This window comes from Haliotis cracherodii, unplaced genomic scaffold (genome assembly GCF_022045235.1).
Source record: "Haliotis cracherodii isolate W230 unplaced genomic scaffold, xgHalCrac1.p SCAF_3, whole genome shotgun sequence".
NCBI lineage: Eukaryota > Metazoa > Mollusca > Gastropoda > Lepetellida > Haliotidae > Haliotis > Haliotis cracherodii.
This window is the reverse complement of record NW_027266286.1, coordinates 39,577,927-39,600,711: the sequence shown is the minus strand read 5'-3', so window position 1 is coordinate 39,600,711 and position 22,785 is coordinate 39,577,927. Positions and strand designations below refer to the sequence as shown.

Sequence of the window (22,785 nt, the reverse complement as noted above, 5' to 3'; positions counted from 1 at the left end):
TGACTGAAGCCAAAATAAGAATTATTAGCACTCATGTTTGTTTTTTTTGTTTATTAGCTGTTTAACGCCGCACTCAGCAATATTGCAGCTATTTAATGGTGGTCTGTAAATAATCAAGTCTGGACCAGACAATCCAGTAGTGACATCATTAGCACCGATCCATGCAATTGGGATACAATGACTTGCATCAACCAAGTCACCCTTACCACCCGATCCCGTTAGTGGCTGTTTACGACAAGCATAGTCGCCTTTTACGGCAAGCATGGGTTGCTGGCACTCATGCAATAGATGTAGGGTATTCCCAATAATCATACACAATCTTAAATGCTGGCTTTAGGGTTGCAATTATTATTCAAACTATCCATGCATTCTAACTGCCCACATGGACCGTTGATGATTTAACATTGACTATTGTTATTGTTTATTCACAAAAAGTGTTAGGCCGTAGGCCTATTACACAGAAGTATTTACAGAGAGAGGGAGAAAAAAGAATTACCACTAGTTTACATATACATCCATATCCATACACATTCATACACATGCATATACACAAATAAATATTTAGACTGTATGTAATGAACGAAGTCGAAAAGCTTTGTAAACGTAGACTGCTAGATTTCGTATGATTATAGAGTTAGTGGATGACATAAGAGCATTAAATTTATTTTTAGAAGGGGTTGTAAAATATTTAGGAGGAATGTATTCAGCTCTTAAATTATTATAAGCATTGCATACAAGCACAAAATGATATTCGTCCTCAATAAAATTCTGGTTACACATCAAACACAGTCTCTGTTCTCTAATTTCCTTAATATATCGACCGGTCTCAATTCGCAGCCGATGGGAGGAGCATCTCAACTGAGCAAGAGCAGCTCTGAATTTTGAAACATTTACTACCTTGATATAGCTTTCTAAGCCAAATGAAATTTTGTAAAGAGAGTAACTCTTGGATTTAGTGCTAGATGAAACAGCTGCATGCCAATCTTGCTCAGACGAGGCTTTTAAACGGTTTACAAATTCCAAGATAAAGCTTCTACTATTATTACTAAATTGCATCTCCCATATGTAGCCAAAACCAAACGAACAGAGAATGTGTTTGATTTTAGAGACCCAGTTGATCTTACCATTATTAACATCAAGTAATAATAATCTATAACATTTCTTAACTAATCTATTTTCAGGCAAATGTAAAATTCTGTACCAATAAGTAACTACACGCTTATAAGCACATATGTACATAGGGTACCTTCCGCATTCCCCCCGAACCACATGATTTGATGAAGATTGTTTAACCCCAAGAAAGCGTTTACATGCTAGTATCTGGATTTGCTCTAATTCTTTGTAGGTATCTACACCCCAAATCTCGGCACCGTATAAAAGAATTGGAGATATTTTAGAATCAAAAATTTTGAAAAACAAGTCATAAGGAAGAGGTTGAAGCATTTTTAGAGATTTAATGACACCAAATAGGACCTTTTTAGCTTGTAAAGCAGCACTATTAACATGCAAAGACCAGGAGAGAGTTTTTGAAAGAATGGTACCGAGATATTTATAAGAACTTACACACTGAAGTTTTTGACCTTTGAAATACCACATTTCATATTTTGATAAAATACCCCCGTTTTTAAATACCACTACCTTAGTTTTATCCAAGTTGACTGTTAGATGATAGTTACTACAAAAACTTTCCAGAGCTTTTATGCGTTTTTGAAGGCCATACACAGTATCAGCAATAAGTGCAACATCATCAGCAAACAACAATAGAAAAATCTGTACAGTGTCAGGGTGTAGCTGTACACCTGGAGTGCATGTTGATTCTATATACAAAGCTAAGTCGTTTATAAAAATAGAAAATAAGAATGGGCTCATTACGCAGCCTTGCCGAAGTCCTAGAGGGCAATCAAAACATTCTGTAAAATAATTTCTGATCTTAACACAGCTTTTAACACAGGAATAGATGGATTCTAATGCAATTAACATTTTTGGGGACACACCTCTGGATTTAAGAACTAGCCAAAGTTTAGATCTATTTACAAAATCGAAAGCCTTTTTAAAGTCAACAAAAAGAACATATAATTTACCACGCTTCTTAGACAGATAATGCTGGATTACAGACTGCAGAATAAATATATTATCAATAGTACTATAACCTTTCCTAAAACCAGCTTGAGAGTCACAAATTTTATCATACGCATCAGACCAGAACGTAAGTCTTGAATTAAGTACAGATACATAAAGTTTACAAAAAGTGCTGAGCAAGGAGATACCACGGTAGTTATTGGGGTTTGAGTAATCGCCCTTCTTATGCAGAGGTATAATAACACCAGTACACCACGACTCGGGAAACGAACCATTTTCAAATAAAATGTTAAACAAGGTTGTTAGGTATGGTACTATTAAATCACTTGATGCTTTGAAAAATTCAGAAATAAGAGAATCATTTCCTGGCGACTTGCAGTTTTTTAATTGATTGATAGCTTGCAACACCTCGTCTTCAGTTATACGGCTGTCAAGGATAGAACATGTGACATCATCAAAAGGATAATCTACACCATCTTTCGTAATATCACGAGAGAAATCGGTATGCATATCTTGGAATAAATTTTTAAAATGCGAAAACATGTTAGTACTTGACATCAATACCATACTACTATTACTAGGCTAGTAAGAGGTTTGATACACATACTAAAATGAAAACTGTCACCTCCACTAGAAAACAATTTACCAGTAACATTTCTGAAAAAGTCATTTACTTTAAATATATACCAGACAATATTCAGAGCGAAGTTCCTGAGAACTTCCCAATGAATTTCCTTATCCTAGGAAAAAAGAGGCATGATAGGTTTGACATGTTGACGAAAACATCTGCAGAGTTACAGGGAAAAAGTACACAATATACTATCAAAATAATATTTATAATTACGATATTTATGTGAACACATGGCTAAATACCCTAACAGGTTAAAGAGAGAGAACCAAGAAATCAAATAAATGCCTGAAAATGGTGACCCTGTGGGGATTCTGGGTGTGAATAGGTGTTGAGTACCTCATGCTTGACAGCTTCTATGACTGGCTGATTGTGTGTTACCATGCAGAGTTTGATGATGCTCATATTGTGGACCACAGATTTCTCTGGTCCCACCTCAATTATTTGCAGACTTGACCCAAAGTATTGAGTCTACTCGCCCCAGTATGTCTCTTGGCATCATTTTCAGTAGATTTTACTGTTAACACAAGGACTGAAAGTGATATTAGCTGAACTTATAAAATAGAAAGACATTTTGCTTTGGACTAGAGGTAAAAATGACAGACTATTGTTGGTATATACTATGACCTGTGGAGTCTCCACTCTTAGGGCAGCTTGTACAAGGAAATGTGCTGTATTTACTTAACCAGCCAATTTGATCTCTCATAGGTTGTCAGGAAACCTAACGCAGCACACTCTTAATCCTGCCACAAATACCACACATGGGTTGTTTCTACCCTCAGACATGAGAGCCTATTGCTTTCCTAATTTGTTATTTGGAGAGTTTATAATTAAATCCTTTCTAGTCATGCTCAAAGATAAATGGATGTATTACTGGCCAAGAAAACTTCTTTCTTTTTGTAAAACCAACATGAACAACATGTAGTTCATACACCTTAGGGTCTTCTCAGCGTTTAATATCTTAGGGTCATGACTATATCAACATTTCAATAAAAAATTATTTCTGCTTTATTTGAAATTATTTGTTTGTTGTAGAAATACCAGGTGATGTCTCAGATTAGAACCCTACTGTTTACGTTATTAGCATTATATGTGACATCATCACATACCACAGTGTGAACAACAATTACCAGTATGGGGAACATATAAACTACCAATCAGTATAAATGTTTTTCATATTTCTAAAGAAACTTTACACTTTGGAAAGGTACATAATTATGCCCCACCTGGAGAAAAGGAACCTTATGGGTGCTAGGATGCAATTGTGCTGTGACGTCATAAAGAAAGACATTTGAAGTCAACTTACAGTAAACTACGGTTATAACAAACTCAAAGGGACCACTAATTTTAGTTTGTTATAACCCGGAGTTTGTTATAAGCATATATACAGAAAATGGATGGGGCTAAGACACAGTTTGTTATATCCGTCAGTTTGTTATAAGCATGTTCATTATAAATGTAGTTTACAGTACTTGCCGTAAATTGCCATGTATGTGAACTGTACAGAAATATATATTTCTCGTTAGTTCGTAATAAAATAAAAACATTATTTCAAAACATTCCAGAATATATGTCTACTTTCAAGTATACGCCAGAAAATATCTCTCTAATAAATATGAATTGAAGCTGATGAATTGTATTCTTTTGGTCCTAACATACTGTAGTATTAAAATGTAATAAGAAGTCAAAATGTAACTTAACCATGATGACCAATGGCTTTTATGTAGCAATATCAAAATGCTTCAAAGCAATCAATATTGCATCAGGACATCTGAAGCTTCATCTGAAACTTGAAGACAAAGTAAAGTGAAACAAACAAGCTCTGCAAACAGTGTTAAAAGCAAAGGCAAAATCAACACAAATGATTAAAAGTGGAACCTACATCCAAATCTGTTGAGGATTTCTTTGAGGAACTGCTATTGCCACGATATGAATCATCCTGTTTTATATCTTCAGTACTTGGCAAAATCTGTGGCAAACTCATCTGCTTGCCAGTAATAGCCATGTCCTGCAGAACATCGTGGCGCTTTATCTCCGATGGATACAAGAATAACTTCCCATGAACAGGTTTACGCCTCATTTTGTCAGCACTAGAAAAAGTTTGAATGTCCTCTAATACTTGCTGAATTGATGTTGCCATATTCTTATCACAACAGCCAGAACAATATACGTCAAACTTCACCTTGTAAAACTCTTAATGATATATGGTGTTAAGGTAGTTTATCTTCATAATCTTGGTGAAAGCATTCATATGGATTATTACTTGTTCTTGTGATGAGACAATCTCATTTCTATTGCAGATTGTTTGTATAGTTGTTGGACTTGTAAGACCTCCTGCAAACACATGTACTTTCCTGTGGTCTTGGCTAGCAACTGAGTCACTCTTTCTAAACTTCCATATGGCTTAATATGCAAAAATACACCATCAGTATTTGTATGTCAGCGTTGGTCGTGTACATATTCCCCACTGAGTCAAGAAGGACTGTCTTAGTATTTTATAGCTTACTGACAGATCGGTTTCTCAAAGTGACTGCCTGAGCAGATCTCTCCCCTCAAATACCCTCCTTGTGACTGACTACAGTTTTATGGTGCTATTCCTCAATGTTTAGCTCATCTCTGTATAGAAACCATTTCTTTCCACCCAGTTACACATAAATAGAAATAAACTATTTATTTGCAGAATTCTCTTTCTGTTTGGTATTCTGCGTTCAAATGTAAGTTTTGATCTTACTTAAGATTATAAGAGCATATCTTAAATACATGTCTCAATTCTATCACCAATAAATTATGATTTTGGGGGGGCCTGTCATCAAATTCCTTACTTTACTTTCTTAATCATCTGTCAGTCCATCTGGAAGGTGTATAATTCATCCTCCTCTTGTCCATACGAAAATGACACAGACATTGTGGCTGTTAACACAAGCATCTTTAGGTATCTGTGACCCTAGGCCCACAACAGATTCCATAACAACCTAACAAGGCATCTGTGACCCGAGGCCCACGACAGGTTCTATAACCATATGACAAGGCATCTGTGAGCCAACGGGTGGGCAACAACACCGATGAGAAGGTGCTGTCAGTTTATCACCCTGACATGCTATTGGTTGAGGAATTAGCTTCACCAATCCCACCTATTGATAGTCCCTTGGCATTGGGGTAACACGCTCCCATACCAGGATTCCAACATGGAGAGGAAAAACAACGATCAGTCGTCATCCGTCAAGGAGACAGGAGAGTGTCATCACAAATCATTACGTGACCAGAAAGACGTTCCCTTCAAAGGGTGGACGAATCATCAATCCCCCCTACAAAGATAGTTTCCTCTTATGGGGACTTGGCAACCTCTTCACAAATCTCTCCAAACTTCAACAGGCAACAATGACACCCTATACCCCTAGTAAATTAATGCTGAAAAAAATGTCGAGAACAAATGGAAGGTTTAAACAATGGAAACTATTGCTAGGATATACACTTTACTCATCTCATGGTACATTTATTTGAGCACTGTCAAATGTAAGGATAATGGTATTTTGATTCATCCACTAGATTTCAGTTCCTAGCTGTGACAAGATAGTGTCATGTAATAACAAATATGATTCAACTTTGAGTCTCTGACCATAAATCACAGTGTTTAACTGTTGCGCTCTAGATAAACATGTTACAGGACGTGAGAACGAGAACAAACGACATGATAGTGACGCCTTAACCACTCTTAATTCATTGACCTCCTATGTAATTTACAATATTGGAAGCAATAAAGTGCTTTTGCACTAACAACAAACTGTCTGTCTTGATCTAAAGTAGATATATCCAGGAATGTAACATCATTCTTTATTACCCATAGCTTAGAAATACATGTAACCAAGTTCATAAAAAAACGTATGTGCACTTGTGCAAATATCACTTCACGCGCACCAGTGTATTGTATGTGTCATCTGGATGCCATTGTTGGCGTCAATCAAAATCTCATTGTGACAACAAATGCGATTTTTCTAAGACAGCGGTCATGATCAGTACATTTTTCAAAAGGAGAGCTCAAAAGGATTAAGAAAGCTCTTACTCAGGAAATACAGGAATTTCATAAAATCAGTGTGACAAACATGATGAAAATGATATGTTTATGTTTCCTGTAAGACAAGTGTCGGCCTGGCTGTACTGTATTTGACCATGGTCGCCTGCTGAACAACCATGGGGAAGCTGATTAAATCATTACACTGCAGGGCTGTTGCCGATGGGAAATTTCACTTATTATATACAACTAAAACATGATCACAGCATATTGATAGATCCATTAATGAGGTGAGGTGAAGTGAAAGCTCAGGTTTTCAAGTGCTAGCCCACAGAGATAGCATGGGGCAGTTTAACATGGATATCCCATTCAGACAAAATAAACTGACTCTGAGCCGACCAGTCCTTGTTTAAGCCCCTAATGTCAAAGGCTAGAGTAACAACACGTACCATCTTTTAATGTCCAGGTTAACGCTGTATCCTCCTTATCGTACTGTATTGTCATCCATATTTTACTACATTATCATTCATATTGTACTGTATCATCATCCATAGTTTACTACATTATCATCCATATTGTACTGTATTATCATCCATAGTTTACTACATTTTCATCCATATTGTACTGTATTATCATCCATAGTTTACTACAATATCATCCATATTGTACTGTATTATCATCCATAGTTTACTACATTATCATCCATATTGTACTGTATTATCATCCTTGTTATACTATATCACCCTTATTGTACTGTATTGTCACCTTAATTGTACTATTATCATCCTTATTTTGCCATGTTATCATCCTAATTCTATTGTATTATCATCCTTGTACTATATGTTCATCAGTGAACTATATGTTGATCACTATTGTACTATTATCTCTTATTGTACTGTGTTATCATCCTTGTACTATATGTTCATCAGTGTACTATATGTTGATCCCTATTGTACTATTATCTCTTATCATGCTTATTGCACTGTTATCATCCTAATTGTACAGCATTGTCATCCTTGTACTATATGTTCATCAGTGTACTGTATGTTCATTCCTATTGTACTATTATCTCTTATTGTACTGTGTTATCATCCTTGTACTATATGTTCATCAGTGTACTATATGTTGATCCCTATTGTACTATTATCTCTTATCATGCTTATTGCACTGTTATCATCCTAATTGTACTGAATTGTCATCCTTGTACTATATGTTCATCAATGTACTGTATGTTCATTCCTATTGTACTATTATCTCTTATTGCACTGTGTTATCATCCATATTGTATTGCATCATCATCAGTGTATTAGTTGATTCCTATGTACTATTATCTCTTATTGTACTGTGTTATCATCCTTATTGTATTGTATCATCATCATTGTACTATATGTTCATCCGTGTACTATATGTTCATCCCTGTTGTACTATTATTTCTTTTTGTACTGTGTTATCATCCTTATTGTATTGTATCATCATCATTGTACTATATGTTCATCCATGTACTATATGTTCATCCCTATTGTACTATTATCTCTTATTGTACTGTGTTATCATCCTTATTGTACTGTATCATTATCCTTGTACTATATGTTCATCAGTGTACTAAATTGTACTATTAGTATTATCTCTTATTGTACTATTATCTCTCATATTTTACGGTGTTATCATCCTTGTTGTACTGTATTATCATCATTATTGTACTGTATTATCATCCTTGTTATTTAAGGATTGACTGTGTATTTTTTCTGGTTCATTGAGGTATGAATCGAAAAACCAATGTGCAAACTATATGATTCCTCGTAGCGGATTCTTACAAAAGTTTGCACATTGGTTTTTAGATTCATACCTCAATGAACCGAAAAAAAGTACACAGTCAATGCTTATAATTAAATTCGACAACATAAAACATCTACAATAGTTTAACCCAAAACAGTTGTATATATCAAAACAGACAAAAATGATGAGATTGATAAACATTCCAGGTGTAGGAATACATACGGTAGCGTGACATGAATCAGGTGATCGTTTAATTTATGCACATAACTTGACACGCCTACACAGTCAGTAGCCAATCAACGGAGAGCAGGATCAAAACAATGTTCATTGGACCTGTCAATTAAGACAAGAGGCGAAAAGAACTGCAACAGTCAAACTGTAATGAAACGGAAAAAATATGTCCGGGAGAAGGCGGCTGTTTCAGATTACATGGTCAGTTACCGCCAGATTCAAACATTACTTCCCTGATTACGGTGAAACACAGTTGGAAAAATGCTAGTTAGAAATGAAACCCGAAGACATGAAAGTTGAACTGAGGCGAGCAGAAAAAAAACAGGCGAGCGAGCCTGCACGTTTGCTGTTTCATTCACTCTCGGCCTTCAGTTTCAAAGGTTTGTTTGGACAATGAATATGCATGAAAGTCGCTAAATGTCTTGTACATGACGATACACGTGAGCAGAAAGAGAATTCCCTCGACTGTAATATTGGGATTCCCCGACATTCCGAAGTAATAAAAGTAGTGCGCCTTGGTGGGCGTGGCAATAACATGTGACCAATTTAGCTAATCAGAACATAGGAATTTCAATGAACACATGAAAATTTAATTATACTGTAGTATCATCATTATTGTACCATGTTGTACTGTATTATCATCCTTGTTATACTTTATCATCCTTATTGTACTGTATTGCCATCTTTGTACTGTTATATCATCCTTATTGTATTGGCTTGCTGACTTGGTAGATGCATGTCATCTATCCCAATTGTTTGCGTTGATGCTCATGATATTAATCACTGGATTTGCTTACAGACCGCCGTCATATAGCTGGAATATTGCCGAGTGCGGCGTTAAACAACAAACCAACCAACCAACCTTATTGTTCATCCGTGTACTATACGTTCATCCCTATTGTACTATTATCTGGGGGCATGGGTGGCCCAGTCGTCTAAGGCACCGAAATTCGCTTTGCAGAGTTGCGTCCCTTGGGCACGCCAGAAACCTATGATTGTGGGTTCGAATCCCGGTTCCCCCCGATTATGTTTCTAGGTTTGTCAGCACCATGCCCGTGCTCGTGGATTTCACCGAAGTGGTAAAGGTCTGAGACCTGCATCACTTCGGGCTTTCCTCCCACATTAAGCTGAAACGCCACGATATAACTGGAATATTGTTAAAAGCGGCGTTAAACCCAACTCACTCACTTACTCACTACTATTATCTCTCTTATTGTACTGTGATTATCTTTGTTGTACTATAATTGTACTGTATTATCATCCTTGTCGTACTGTATTATCATCCTTGTTGAGTGAGTGAGTGAGTATGGTTTTACGCCGCTTTTAGCAATATTCCAGCAATTTCAAGGAGGGGGACACCAGAAATGGGCTTCACACATTGTACCCATGTCGGGAATCGAACCCGGGTCTTCGGCATGACGAGCGAACGCTTTAACCACTTGGCTACCCGACCGACCCCATCCTTGTTGTACTCTATTGTCATCCTTGTACTATATTTTCTTCCGTGTACTATATGTTCATCCCTATTGTACTATTATCTGGGGGCACGGGTGGCCCAGTCGCCTAAGGCACCGCAATTCGCTGTGCAGAGTTGCGTCCCTTGGGCACGCCAGAAACCTATGATTGTGGATTCGAATCCCGGTTCCCCCCAATTGTTTCTAGATTTGTCAGCACCATACCCGTGCTCGTGGGTTTCAACGAATGGTAAAGGTCTGAGACCTGCATCACTTCGGGCTTTCCTCCCACATTAAGCTGAAACGCCGCGATATAACTGGAATACTGTTAAAAGCGGCGTTAAACCCAACACACTCACTCACTCACTACTATTATCTCTCTTATTGTACTGTTATCATCCTTGTTGAGTGAGTGAGTGAGTATGGTTTTACGTCGCTTTTAGCAATATTCCAGCAATATCACGGAGGGGGACACCAGAAATGGGCTTTACACATTGTACCCATGTCGGGAATCGAACCCGGGTCTTCGGCATGACGAGCGAACGCCTTAACCACTTGGCTACCCGACCGCCCCCATCCTTGTTGTACTGTATTATCATCCTTGTACTATATTTTCATCCTTGTTGTACTAATGGTTGGCCCTAGTTAATAAATAATCCCAGGTTTCATTACCCTTATATAAATTCCCATTTTGTTTATCAAATTCAAGGCATACTACTCGATTACAGTCTGTATTGGTACAGTGTTTGCATTAAAAAATATTCAAGTGTTTATACAGATGCCATTATTGCAATTTCAGACACTCCAAGATATACAAAATGCAACTAATTACTATGAATCAGAATCACATTCAAGAGACTGGTGTGTTTGAGAAATCATAATACACAATACATTGTTAGCCACTTGAACAGCCAACAAAGTCAGGAATTATAATGAAAACATTTCAATTTAATTGAAGAATGACCCGTAGTTAGTTCATCCTAACTTATGCTCACAGAGGCTGTAATAGTATTGGACACTAGCACCAGTGCAAGAAATCAGGCTAATATTTCAGAAACACTCAATAATTAATTCTTGGAATTAGGTTTGTGTTCCAAAGAGGTTGTTTATTTCAAAAGACATATTGGTTGGTTGGTTTAGTTGGTTTGTTGTTTAACGCTGCACTCAGCAATATTCCAGCTATATGACGGCGGTCTGTAAATAATCGAGTCTGGACCAGACAATCCAGTGATTGATATCATGAGCAGCGATCCACGCAATTGGGATACGATAACATGCCTCAACCAAGTCAGCGAGCCTGACCACCCGATCCCGTTAGTCGCCTTTTACTACAAGCATGGGTTGCTGAAGATCTATTCGGATCTTCACGTGTCAAAAAGACATATTGGGCCAATATTAAACCAATATAAGCCACAAAGAGTTACTGCCCTTCTCAATGTCAGCTTGAGTCTGTTTGACACGTCTGAAATGCAAAGTACTGAGGTGGGTGACATCACACTTCATATAGGTATTCATTCTGTGTCACATGACATGAGTGAGATAGACATCACAGGGCTGATACAACACCGTGTTTAACAAGAAGAAGCAGCAGATCTCATTAACATGATGCGTCAATGATGCTCCAAACAGATTTTGATAACAGCTTTAACAGGCTTTACATAGCTCTTTATAATTTACAGATATGAAATGTAAGTACCAAAAAAAAGAGATGAAAAATGTGTACTCCATTAGACAACACAGATGTAAAGACACACATTCACTGCATGCAACTTGAACAAACGGCACGGGAGCAGGTTATGCTCCACATTGAATTAGAGGAGCAAAACAATATGCTATTAAAGTCTATATGTGGCAGACACAACATTGTACATATTTATTTTATTCGCCTTCAGTATCTGCTTTTGAGTGTTCAACTTTTATGTTTAATCATTGGTTAAGATAGATTAAATGTAGTTAATGTGTCCTTCATGTTGTAAATCATGCATAAAAAAGGATGAAATCATAATAAATTTCTTACAAAGATCGATTGGCAAAATACACATTTTTGTTACATGCCCGTGAGGAGATCACCAGTTTAATCAAAATACAGCTGTATTACACATTGTGTAATACCAAAATGCGTGCTTATGTACTCTTGTAACAAGTTTCATAAACAAATATGGAGAGCTCTCAACATCCCTTGGCTTATTCAACGACATTGCGTGTGGAGATGATAGTTCACAGAGGAGCTTATGCACACTCGATGATCCAAGCAACCTTGTTGCTACGCTGACATCACAAGGCATTGTTTCTCGCTGATGGATCGTGCAACAGAATTCCACAAATTACATCATCGGGTATAGTGGCGTGATAGTAAACTTTGAGGTGCAGGGCCCGTTATATGGAACTAAATTCATACGTTTCAACTTTTGCGAGTTTAAAGTATTATTCTGTCAAACTCAATAGGATTATGCCATGGATCGTGTAGGTGTCAGCCTATTCACACTCAACAGTATAATTCCAAAATGTTATAAATGGCAAGTAATAAATAAAATACGAAACGAGGTCCTGTGTAAAACCAATTCTATGAAACTCGCTCGTCAGATACCAGAACTATTCACTCATTTCATAAAATTGGTATTACACAGGAGCTTGTTTGGTATGCTATATCAAACTAAACACTTCAATGCTTTATTTCATTGTGTCAGCAAAAATCTGACTTACGTTATCCGTAACAAACTTCATTGCCGATACATTATCAACAAATAAACTGCATACTAGCTTCATAAAGTCCTCGTCCAAAACTTGATGGTCCGGAAGTGGAGAAACATGGGTTTGATACAACTTCCGCTTCAATGGAGGTAAGGTTAGCCGGTCATCATGTCTGAGCTTGAGTAGGCTTTCAGAAGCCTGATGTACCAGCTTGCCTGCATAACTCGGCCACGGCAATGTCTGGTGGGTATGTTGAGATGTGTGATGTGTGAGCATGATATCCTCCATATTCCAGCATTCCTTCTGTATAATCCCATTGGAGTGAAACGTCAGACTGATTAACCTCCTCATATAGGTCCGATTCCGCCTCAGATTGACCATGGGTAACTCCCGGGAGGGGTGGATGTTCGTCATAATCCATACACTCAACGTATTTCCTGTGCGGTTCAGCATCCTCTGGTGTCCAAGGACTCCGCTACGAGTAAGGTCCGTGCAGCTTGTGATTACTGCCCGTGTGTAACGGAACCCGTACAGGAATAATGGTCCTCCATCAAACCGATAGGCTGTCGCATGATGCAAACTCTGTCTCAGTCGGTAGACCATGGACAGTCTTGTGCGGTCCGAGCAGTCGGCTTGGATATCGTCGGTTGATGGTGACTATGTGATTGATGTGACGCTCCCGTAACGGTCCTGCCGTACAGCCGTAGCTGTGGTCTAAATGCCCGTGTCTCTCGGGAGGGTAAAGCTTGGGAGCTTATACCTGGCTGGTCCGTATGGTCATCTGTGGTAGGTGGTACAGCCGTGGCTGGTCTGAACAGATACCTCCCATGCGGCCTCTTGGCCTAAGGACTCTTCTTAGCCAATGCTGTCTGTTCTGTGAGGATCTTCCATGATCATAAAATGGCCACACAAGGGGGTAGGGAGACTCCATGACAATCTCACAAACACCTCACACCAGCGATACTTTAATAAGTACAATCGTCGCTACAATCAGCAGCTCTTAATATGACTTAAACCATGGCTGCTTTGTCTTTGACAGTGGTCAAACTAACTGAATTGTTAGTTAAACACCACTTGGCAATGACGGAACTTCTTTTTTCCTCTATCTTTTGTCTTGATGATAGAAAAATTTCATGAAAAACATTTGTCGCCAGCAGGAATCGAACCAGAGAAGTCCGCACTGAAGGCTAACGAATGTAGTCTTCTGCCACGGCGACATGGGAGATAGGGTATGAAATTAACAACTAAATATTTACTTACATCAGGACCAAGTGCTTATCCCTTTATGAATTGCGAAATGTGTTTCATGCAATGTTTATACAGTATGTTACTCTGTGCATTCTAGTATTTGTACAGTACTTGTGATTTTGTAGCTTTTGGTTCAATGAAACGAACAGATAGAAAAGAAATTACTATTATCTTGATCAGGGCTATATTTGCTCATAATAGGCCCATCAACATGGGCAAGTAATATTTAGTTGATTGATAAATGTGCTCGAGTTGGTCCAAAATGAATGGTATACTTGCCCCGGGACATGCATTTCATAACCCAAATTGGGAAAGTGCGAGGTGCACGTGCAAAAGGCTCAGGGAACACATTTCACGTGCTTCACGAAGGGCCGACTCACACAGTGTTCTCACAGTTGAGCAAAGAGTTCATGAATATCTTTCAAAATACCTTTAAGAAAACAATTTTTTTAAAGCATTTAAGGTGCCATAAATGTTGGACATGGTTATAGTATGTTAGACCACTCGGACCCCAGTGTCTTATCGTTGAAATGGTTGATTAAACCACTCGGCGCTGTGCACCTCGTGGTTTAACTACCCATTTCAAAGATTAGACACTGGGTCCTTGTGGTCTAACCTATATTTCATATATCTGTTTTATTAGAAAACCATAGAACAATCTTAGATTAAATGTGACTGACCAAGTGCTCGATCATTACAACTATAGCGTCTAGCACACACAGGAAAGAAGGGAAGTTTTCCTCCATTATGCACGTCATAGCTTGGGTTGCTATAGTGCTATTCAGGGAGAACTAATTGTGTGTAATTGACAGTGAAGAGGATGCCTGTTGAAAATCTGAAAATTTAGTTAGTGTAACTGAAGCCAAAATACAGGATTTATGGCAAAGATGTAATAGAGGTAGAGGATTTGCAAGAATCATAAATATATATACACAAGTCCCCAGTGGCTGAGCATTCTGCAGTGGCTTAACATTCAAAAGGTTCAGGGTTCGTATTCCTGTCAATCGTCTCATACACCTTTCACCTAGATTTTAATCTCTCTAACAACATCATTACCTAAGTACTGAGGAACATATAAGCATATTGTATGTGCTGTCAAATAGTTTTTTTCTTCACATCATCATGATTCCAAATAGAAAATACATACACTCATGAAAGTTTTATTTCCATTCTCAGAATCTTTAAGTGGATCTTGCCGTGAATCATATCCCACATGAAAAGTATGTTTCATATTATTATTCCATCTTTAAGCCAAGTTCCAGCAATGGAAGCCTTAGAAAATATTTATGGCAATTTCACTTACAAGAACTTGAACTGAATAGTTAAATTTTTTAAGAATACTCCAGATACGAGACATACCTTTCTGTATGGGACCCAGGTGTTGAGGGCATCTACCCACACAATTTTCTCACTCCTTCCCGCACGAGTTGGTTCCTGCCCTCCCTCATCCCCACCTGGGGATGGAGACTTGAGATGGGCAGGGAGTGTGAGATGGTCTCGGACAAATGCAGTGGGGTCATCCTGACTGGTAGCTAGAACATCTTCCTCTACAATGGGATCACACCAGGCGAATGTTGTCGAAGTCCTTGAGGGTAGTGTAGGACTTCTGATATGACCCCCCTGAAATACAATGTTTCTGTCAGTGGTTCATAACATACCACCATCAGACTTGAACCAAGAGATCATTTTCTAGGGAAAATGGTAAGAACAAGATATATTCAGCACAATACTGATATTGAGAGAGCCATTATGGAATGCACATAAGATCATACCAGTCAGTGACTTTAGCCATAAGTTTGTGCAAAGAAAAAAGTCTTTCAGCTCTGGTCAAGCCTATTTACTTGCCATATTTACATCAGTTTAATGCACACACATGTATTGCTCATGACACTATGTATGACCACTGGTAAAGTAATTAAAGTAGCCTACACAAGTTGACATTTTATCATCTATTGAAAGGGATAGGTTGGGGGCAACGTCTGGGCATATGATCTTTGAATCAGCAAACATTTGAACAAAAGCAGTGGTTTACCTGGGTCTCTATTTTCAGGCCCAAGAAATCCTCAATAATATAATTATTGGGGGGTCAAAATCAAGGTGCATGCCACTACTATGGTGGTGTCCTCGGCCATGAGGACGGACGATTGGGAGAGACGTATCTTCCATGCCAGGATGGCATAATAAATGGCCTTCATTTCCTTGCAGTTGATATGTAGGATCCTCTCTCTAGTGCTCCAAGATCCTTGTACAGTGAGATTGTCCATATGGGCTACCCATCCCGAATCTGACGCGTCTGTAATAGATGGTGTTCAGGCGTTGGAGAAGTCAGAGGAATGCCGCTCATCAAATGCTCTCTGTGAGTCCACTAAAGCAGGTCCTGTAATAAGTTGGGAGGTAACTGAGTCTTGAACCCTAGGGTGTGGGATCTAGGGTGGACATGATCCATGTTTGCAGAGGATGTAACATCAACCTTCCTCTGAAGGTCATATCTTGTAGAGCCATTAGGTTGCCTTAAAGAGACATCCACCACCTTAGAGACCTGCTGGGTTGAATTGATAGGGATTGAATCATAGTAACAGTCCTGACGAATCGATCCTCTGGTAGACATAGATATCCCTTCTGGAGTTGGAAATGCACTCCGATGTATACGATATCTTGAACCGGAGTGGTCTTGGACTTGGAGTGATTGACTAGGAGGCCTAGGTAGATCATAAGCTGAACCAGAAATATCATGTTCTGGGGTAACTGAGCTTCTGCCAGGAAATCGTCCAGGTAACCATGCATTCGTACCATCTGGAGGTGGGTAAATCTGATGACTGGCGCTGTGTTCCTGGTAAACAGCCAAGGGGCTATTGATATCCCAAATGGTAAGACCTGGAACTCCTGTCGTCAAAGCATGGATTCCAACTTTGGAGGAGGTACCAGGAATGATTTCTTGAGGATCTTTTAAGTCTATTATCATCCTCATGTCGGGTGAATTCTTCTTCGGAACTAAGAATACCAGAGAATAAAAAACCTTGGTCTTGTTGATCTCCAATAGTTTCGGAATGGCTTACTTCTTTAGTAGCTTCCTGACGGCCAGATCTGCGGCCGCTTGTTAGGCTCCGATTCATCTGCAGCTGTAAATACTTACATCTGAAACAGTAGCATGTCTAACATACTTTCTTTCTTTCTTAGTTGTTTAACGCAGCACTCAGCAATATTCCAGCTTAATGACGGCGGTCTGTAAATAAGCGAGACTGGACCAGACAATCCAGTGACATTCCAGATGTGCAGTGATTGTAGCCAGAAGACCCGCCAGACGTCCCATTTTGACAGGAAACCACCGTCTAGCACGTCTACAGTGGTGCAGACTATTCACTGACGAGTCTTGTTTTCACCTCAGCCACAGCGACGAACGGATTCGAATTTACTGACGTCGAGGTGAACGTTACATCTATCATTGTGCCATGGAAGAAGATCAGTTTTGGGGTGGCAGCGTTATGGTATGGGGTGGGATTACAGCAAGACAGAGGACCCGTTTGATAGTGGTAGAGGGAAATCTCAATGGACAGCGCTACCGCGACGAGATCATCGGCCCTGTTGTTCTACCGTTTTTGCGTCATCATGGCCCAGGCATTACCTTTCAGCATGACAACGCCCGGCCTCATATTGCTCGACTTGTTCAGGATTCTCTTCAACAAAACAACGTGAATGTCATCCCCTGGCCTTCGATGTCAACCAGGTGTTCCACAGACACTCCAGGAACTTCAAAACATGCTCCAACAGATATGGACAGATATCCCACAAGACTTTGTGCGACGCCTGGTCCATTCCATGAGACGAAGATGTGTTGCTTGCATCACAACCAGAGGTGGACACACATGCTATTGATTTGTAAATTGACAGTTTGGCATGTTCATGTTTTTTTATGAAATCACGCATTTTCTGAAGTCAGTATGGCAAATTAAACCTTTTGAACACTTACAGGAGTCTTTTACCTGTTGCAAACCGAAATTGTTTCAGATTTGGTAAAAAATGTAACTTTGCATTAAATCTTATTCAATGTCACAGGAACATTTGTTGTTCAGTATATGTTTGATCATTCGAGAATCTTCTGGAGGGGACTGTTTCTAGAAGGCTGGCTGTACAAGTCTATATAAAGGGGAAAGGGAGCAATTCGAGCATTTCAATTTGGAAATCACCTCATAACAATTTACATGTAATTAAATCTATTGCATTTGCACTCAGTAATTTCTTGCTCTAAATAGTTAAGTTAATTCAAAACTAACAGATCCTAATTTTTAAGGTGCCTACTCTCACTTTTTTTCTGTGGCAGTCATTGTCACTTTGTGAGAACAAAGAGCATAAATAATATATACCAAACATTTCAAACTTTACAGTAGTTCTCTAACATAGTTGCAGGATTTTTTTTAAAAAAAAGAGAAAATGCTTGCTTTAGCCCTATCTTATATTGAAATTAAATGTAATCAGAGCCACAACATTGTCTTTAGGTTCTTACCCAAATGATCAGTAAGCATGGTAAGAACATGATTGTGCTTAATTAAATGAATACAGACACGATACAAGTGAGTGAGATTGTGAGGTTTTACAACAGTCAGCCCTCTTACAGCTATATCCACAGTCAATAATTGAGTGAGTTGTATTTTACGCCGCTTTTAGCAATGTTCTGGCAAGATCACGGCAGGGGGGACCCTAGAAATGGGCTTCAAACATATTACCCATTTGGGGAATCTACCCCAGGTCTTTGGTATGACAAGCAAATGCTTAATCACTAAACTACCCCACTGCGCCCACAGTCATTAAACATGACAAATAAGTTAAGGGTATTTCTAAACGAGGTGCATTTTTTTCCAGCAAGCGCTTAACATTTTCATGATATTTTCAACTATAAAATTCTCTTTAGGGTAGAAAAGAAAAAACACCTAAGCTGCTATGTATTCAAACAATTATGGTGTCCTTGGAAGTTTTCAGCTATATTTTAATCTAGGGATACTCTTCACACAAGGGTTATGACAGACCTCATTGACTTTCAATACACTGATGAGCATTTCACTAATTATTGCTATGAGCATATGAATCCTGTATAGAGCTCTGTACAAACTCTACAATAGCATCTACATTTACAATATTCAATTATCATTGAAGGGTATTGATAAACATGTGTTTAAACCAGAGCTTTCTATTAATCAGAAGTATTGTCAACAATACAATTACTTACCAGTAGTACATGTACAAATTCAAAAGAATATTGAAGATTTAATATCCTCTGATAACAACATCTATAAGGAACCAGGTATTGGCAATGAGTTGTTAGTACTTTATGTTAGCTAAAGTGAAATATAAGTAACATATAAAATAATAATTCCAGTCCCAGAATTTATGTGGTTACTTTTACAATGATGGAATGTGACTAAACTTTGATATTCTATTGTCTTAAACATAAAGGGCAGACTCTATTAACCTTTAGCCTGCTGAAATATTTTTTGAGGTAAATAAATTACTGAAAGTTTTGATATTAAGCAAGCTGAGCACTTATGCATGTTATACGTAATTTAAATGTTACGCAAAGCCTTCTTGGTAAATAGATATGGCGAGTTTTATTTTGGGGTGTGGACGGGCCTGGATTGTATCAAGCAACTTGGAAAAATGTTATTGTGACTCAGCCAAAATTCACCGAAGGATTAGTCAGCATGGTGAGACAATTCTAAGTTATTATTAACTATCTAAACTGATCATCTGTTTTCTTTGGACCTAAAATACTGTTCCCAGCTCTTCTAGTGCCTAGCACCTTGAATAACTCACACTATTGAGGACCACATGAACAGTATTAGCATGCTCAACTTCAGAATTCTAGTGCTTTATAAATAGTTCTTGCCTGGTGTGTTATCATATAAGACTTAATGTTTGTCGCTGAATATCCACTTCATGCTATAGTTCAAACAATGATCAACAACTTGAACAAACACACCTCACTGAGTACATAGATTTTATGATATGTGTAGATTAATGGCACATTCAGTTTTGCATGTTTTGGTCTTTATAATAAGTCAACAAGTAAAACAATTTCAACAACAAATGTAAAATCTGATAATAGTCAAAATGTCTCAAAGAGGTTAAAATTACATTTGTTTCAAGAATCAATAGTTAGATCTACTTTGTTTACATTTTCTGTCAGTTTTATTCAGCAAAATTGACTCACTGAGAACTGGTTCAGAATTATAGCCCTCAAATGCCACTAGTCAATGTGGACTACCATCAATCAAATTTTACTTGTCCCCGGCACAATTTAGTAGTCTCAGGCTAGTGTTTCGAAAGCTGACTCCATATAGATTTTTGCCCAACTGTTCAGCTTGTAGATTCAAGTATTTTGCACATACTGAATATTAAATCATTCACAACAAAATCAGACCTTTTCATACATGCTATTTTGAGAGAATTATTAATGCATCATATCTTCTTAATAATTATCTTGAAAAGTGAACATATAGATTCTGGGGACAATATTTAGTCATGCTGTTCTTAGACTCCAATTCTGGACCCACCATAGTTTACAGTTTCTTTCACTGTCAGGGGGAGTAATTGAGCAAATAGATAAAAGAAACACCTCTCAATAGGTTATCTTGTTTACTCATGACAGTGCAAGCACACATCCTGGGTATTACATTTAGCACACTGACTAAGTATGATTGCCTGTGGACATATTTAACCTTTTGTCAAACTACGATACGGCTATTAATGTGGCATAACATGGCTTTACATGACCATGGTAAAGTACTTACTTTTATAACACTTTAGAAACCGATACTAGGCTGAGCCTTTTTCGAGCATCTTCTCCTTAGATCATCAACATTTGATTTCTTTGAAATCCACCCACAAGACATGCATTTTAGTCTAGGCTTACATCTTCTATAGGGTCTATCGAACAGAGCCTATACAAAGCCAAACCCTGCTGAAAACTGAGTAATTAAACTACCAACCTTGTTTAATATTGATTGTTCGATGTAATGGCTTCTGAGATTGTCACAGTATGTTGTGTTGTGACAATGTACTTTGTCGTAGTCAAAAGTTCCATATTCTCTAGAAATGGTTCCATAACAACGCGACTTGCCGGTGCTGCCCCGCGAGATTCTATATGGAGTTGAAAATCTGTTTTCATCGAATAAATCCGAATCATAGCTTATCTCAGAGAGAGTAGGAATAAACGCCATCTATAACGAAAGACAGCCGCTTTCCTAGACACACGTCTTTCGAATATTCATATAGGCCATAGCCATCCGACGCTAGAGTCTTCTCGCCATGTCGACGTTCCACCTTGCACGTGGTGAACAAATATTGCTGTGCGTGCTGAAGTGATGTATGGAATCCCATCGGGGTCATGAAGTCATTTAGCGGTATCATTAGTCCCATAAGAACTTCTTTTCTTAGATCATATCCGTTGTAGACATAATTATGCTGCTGCACGAAAGTGTACGTTGTCCACCGCTTTTGAGAGCACAAATGCTCTCCACAAAATGCCTCTGGTCTGTACGGAACAGCTAAAGAATAATAACACACAGGTAATTTACCCAACACTGTTTGCTCAAATATGACAAGACCTTTAGTTTCCCGATCGTTATTCAACATTTCAAATAATCATATATCAGCGCAAAACATGCACATATTTGCGTGTTTTATCGTTTGTTTACTAAATTGCCTGGAGTTATCTCCCCTTGGGAAAATCCTTGCAAAACGTACAGGTCCTCAGTAGGTTGACTCATTCTTGTCGATGAATTCGGGTGGTTATAATTTTCATAAAACGATATGTGACATATATTCAACGTTCGTCAATAGTGTCTGCAATATGTTGTGCAACGCGAACACAGATATAAAGTGACAAATTTTGTCAGGGTGTGAACAGATCGACATAAAAAAAATCGAATTTATCTGGCAAGCGTTATGTATCAAGATAACAACTTTAAATTTTATCAGTTATTTTTTTTATTCGTCGTGCTTGACACTTGTGGCAAATTCGTATATATTGCTCATGTTTGAATAACCCTAAAATGTTCGACGTGACAATATTGTGTCCAAGAGAAACACATTTATAAAAAAGTCAATATTGGAGAATTATGTGTACTGCAAAGGTAGACTTATGTTTTTACTTTAACATCCAGCTTCTTGTCCATTTACTATAAGCCATCCTTATCTCTAGGAGTACCAAAACTGCTCTCAGTATCTTGTACATGCCCTTCTAACACGTGCATTATTACGTTATTAGTGATCTAGGTCTGTGCTAATGTTTGTTTAGGCTTACAACTTGCTGTGATTACTTTATTCTGAGATATCGAATGTTGCTACAATAAACCACCCACACACAATGCTGTACATTGGTTATGAACTGTATTCAATTTGTTCGCCCACCTGGTGAGTTGACAACTCACTCTGCACCATTTCCCTGCATTACTGACGCTAATCACAAGCACCCCTGGGGATTCCGGGCTAGACTATAGGCTCCCAGCAACCTATGCTGGCCGTAAGAGGAAATGTAATGGAAAGGGTCGTCAGGTTCGCTGACCTGATTGACCGCGTGTCATCGTTAACTGACGATGTTGGACCTTACTCATGATATCAATCACCAGATTGTCTGTTCCATACTGGAATATTTACAGACCGCCATACGTCATGTA

At 38.3% G+C, this 22,785-nt stretch overlaps 1 protein-coding gene across 1 annotated transcript in view; it reads right to left on the bottom strand.

Moving 5' to 3' along the window:
• Window positions 1-21,327, bottom strand: part of LOC139475087 (uncharacterized) — a 57,681-nt gene extending 36,354 nt beyond the window's left edge. The window contains exons 1-2 of the mRNA XM_071258333.1: window positions 21,097-21,327; window positions 15,476-15,736 (exon numbers count right to left, since the gene is read on the bottom strand). Coding sequence (XP_071114434.1) covers window positions 15,476-15,736; window positions 21,097-21,327 — 492 coding nt within the window. The remainder of the gene's footprint in view (window positions 1-15,475; window positions 15,737-21,096) is intronic.
• Window positions 21,328-22,785: the final 1,458 nt, after the last annotated feature.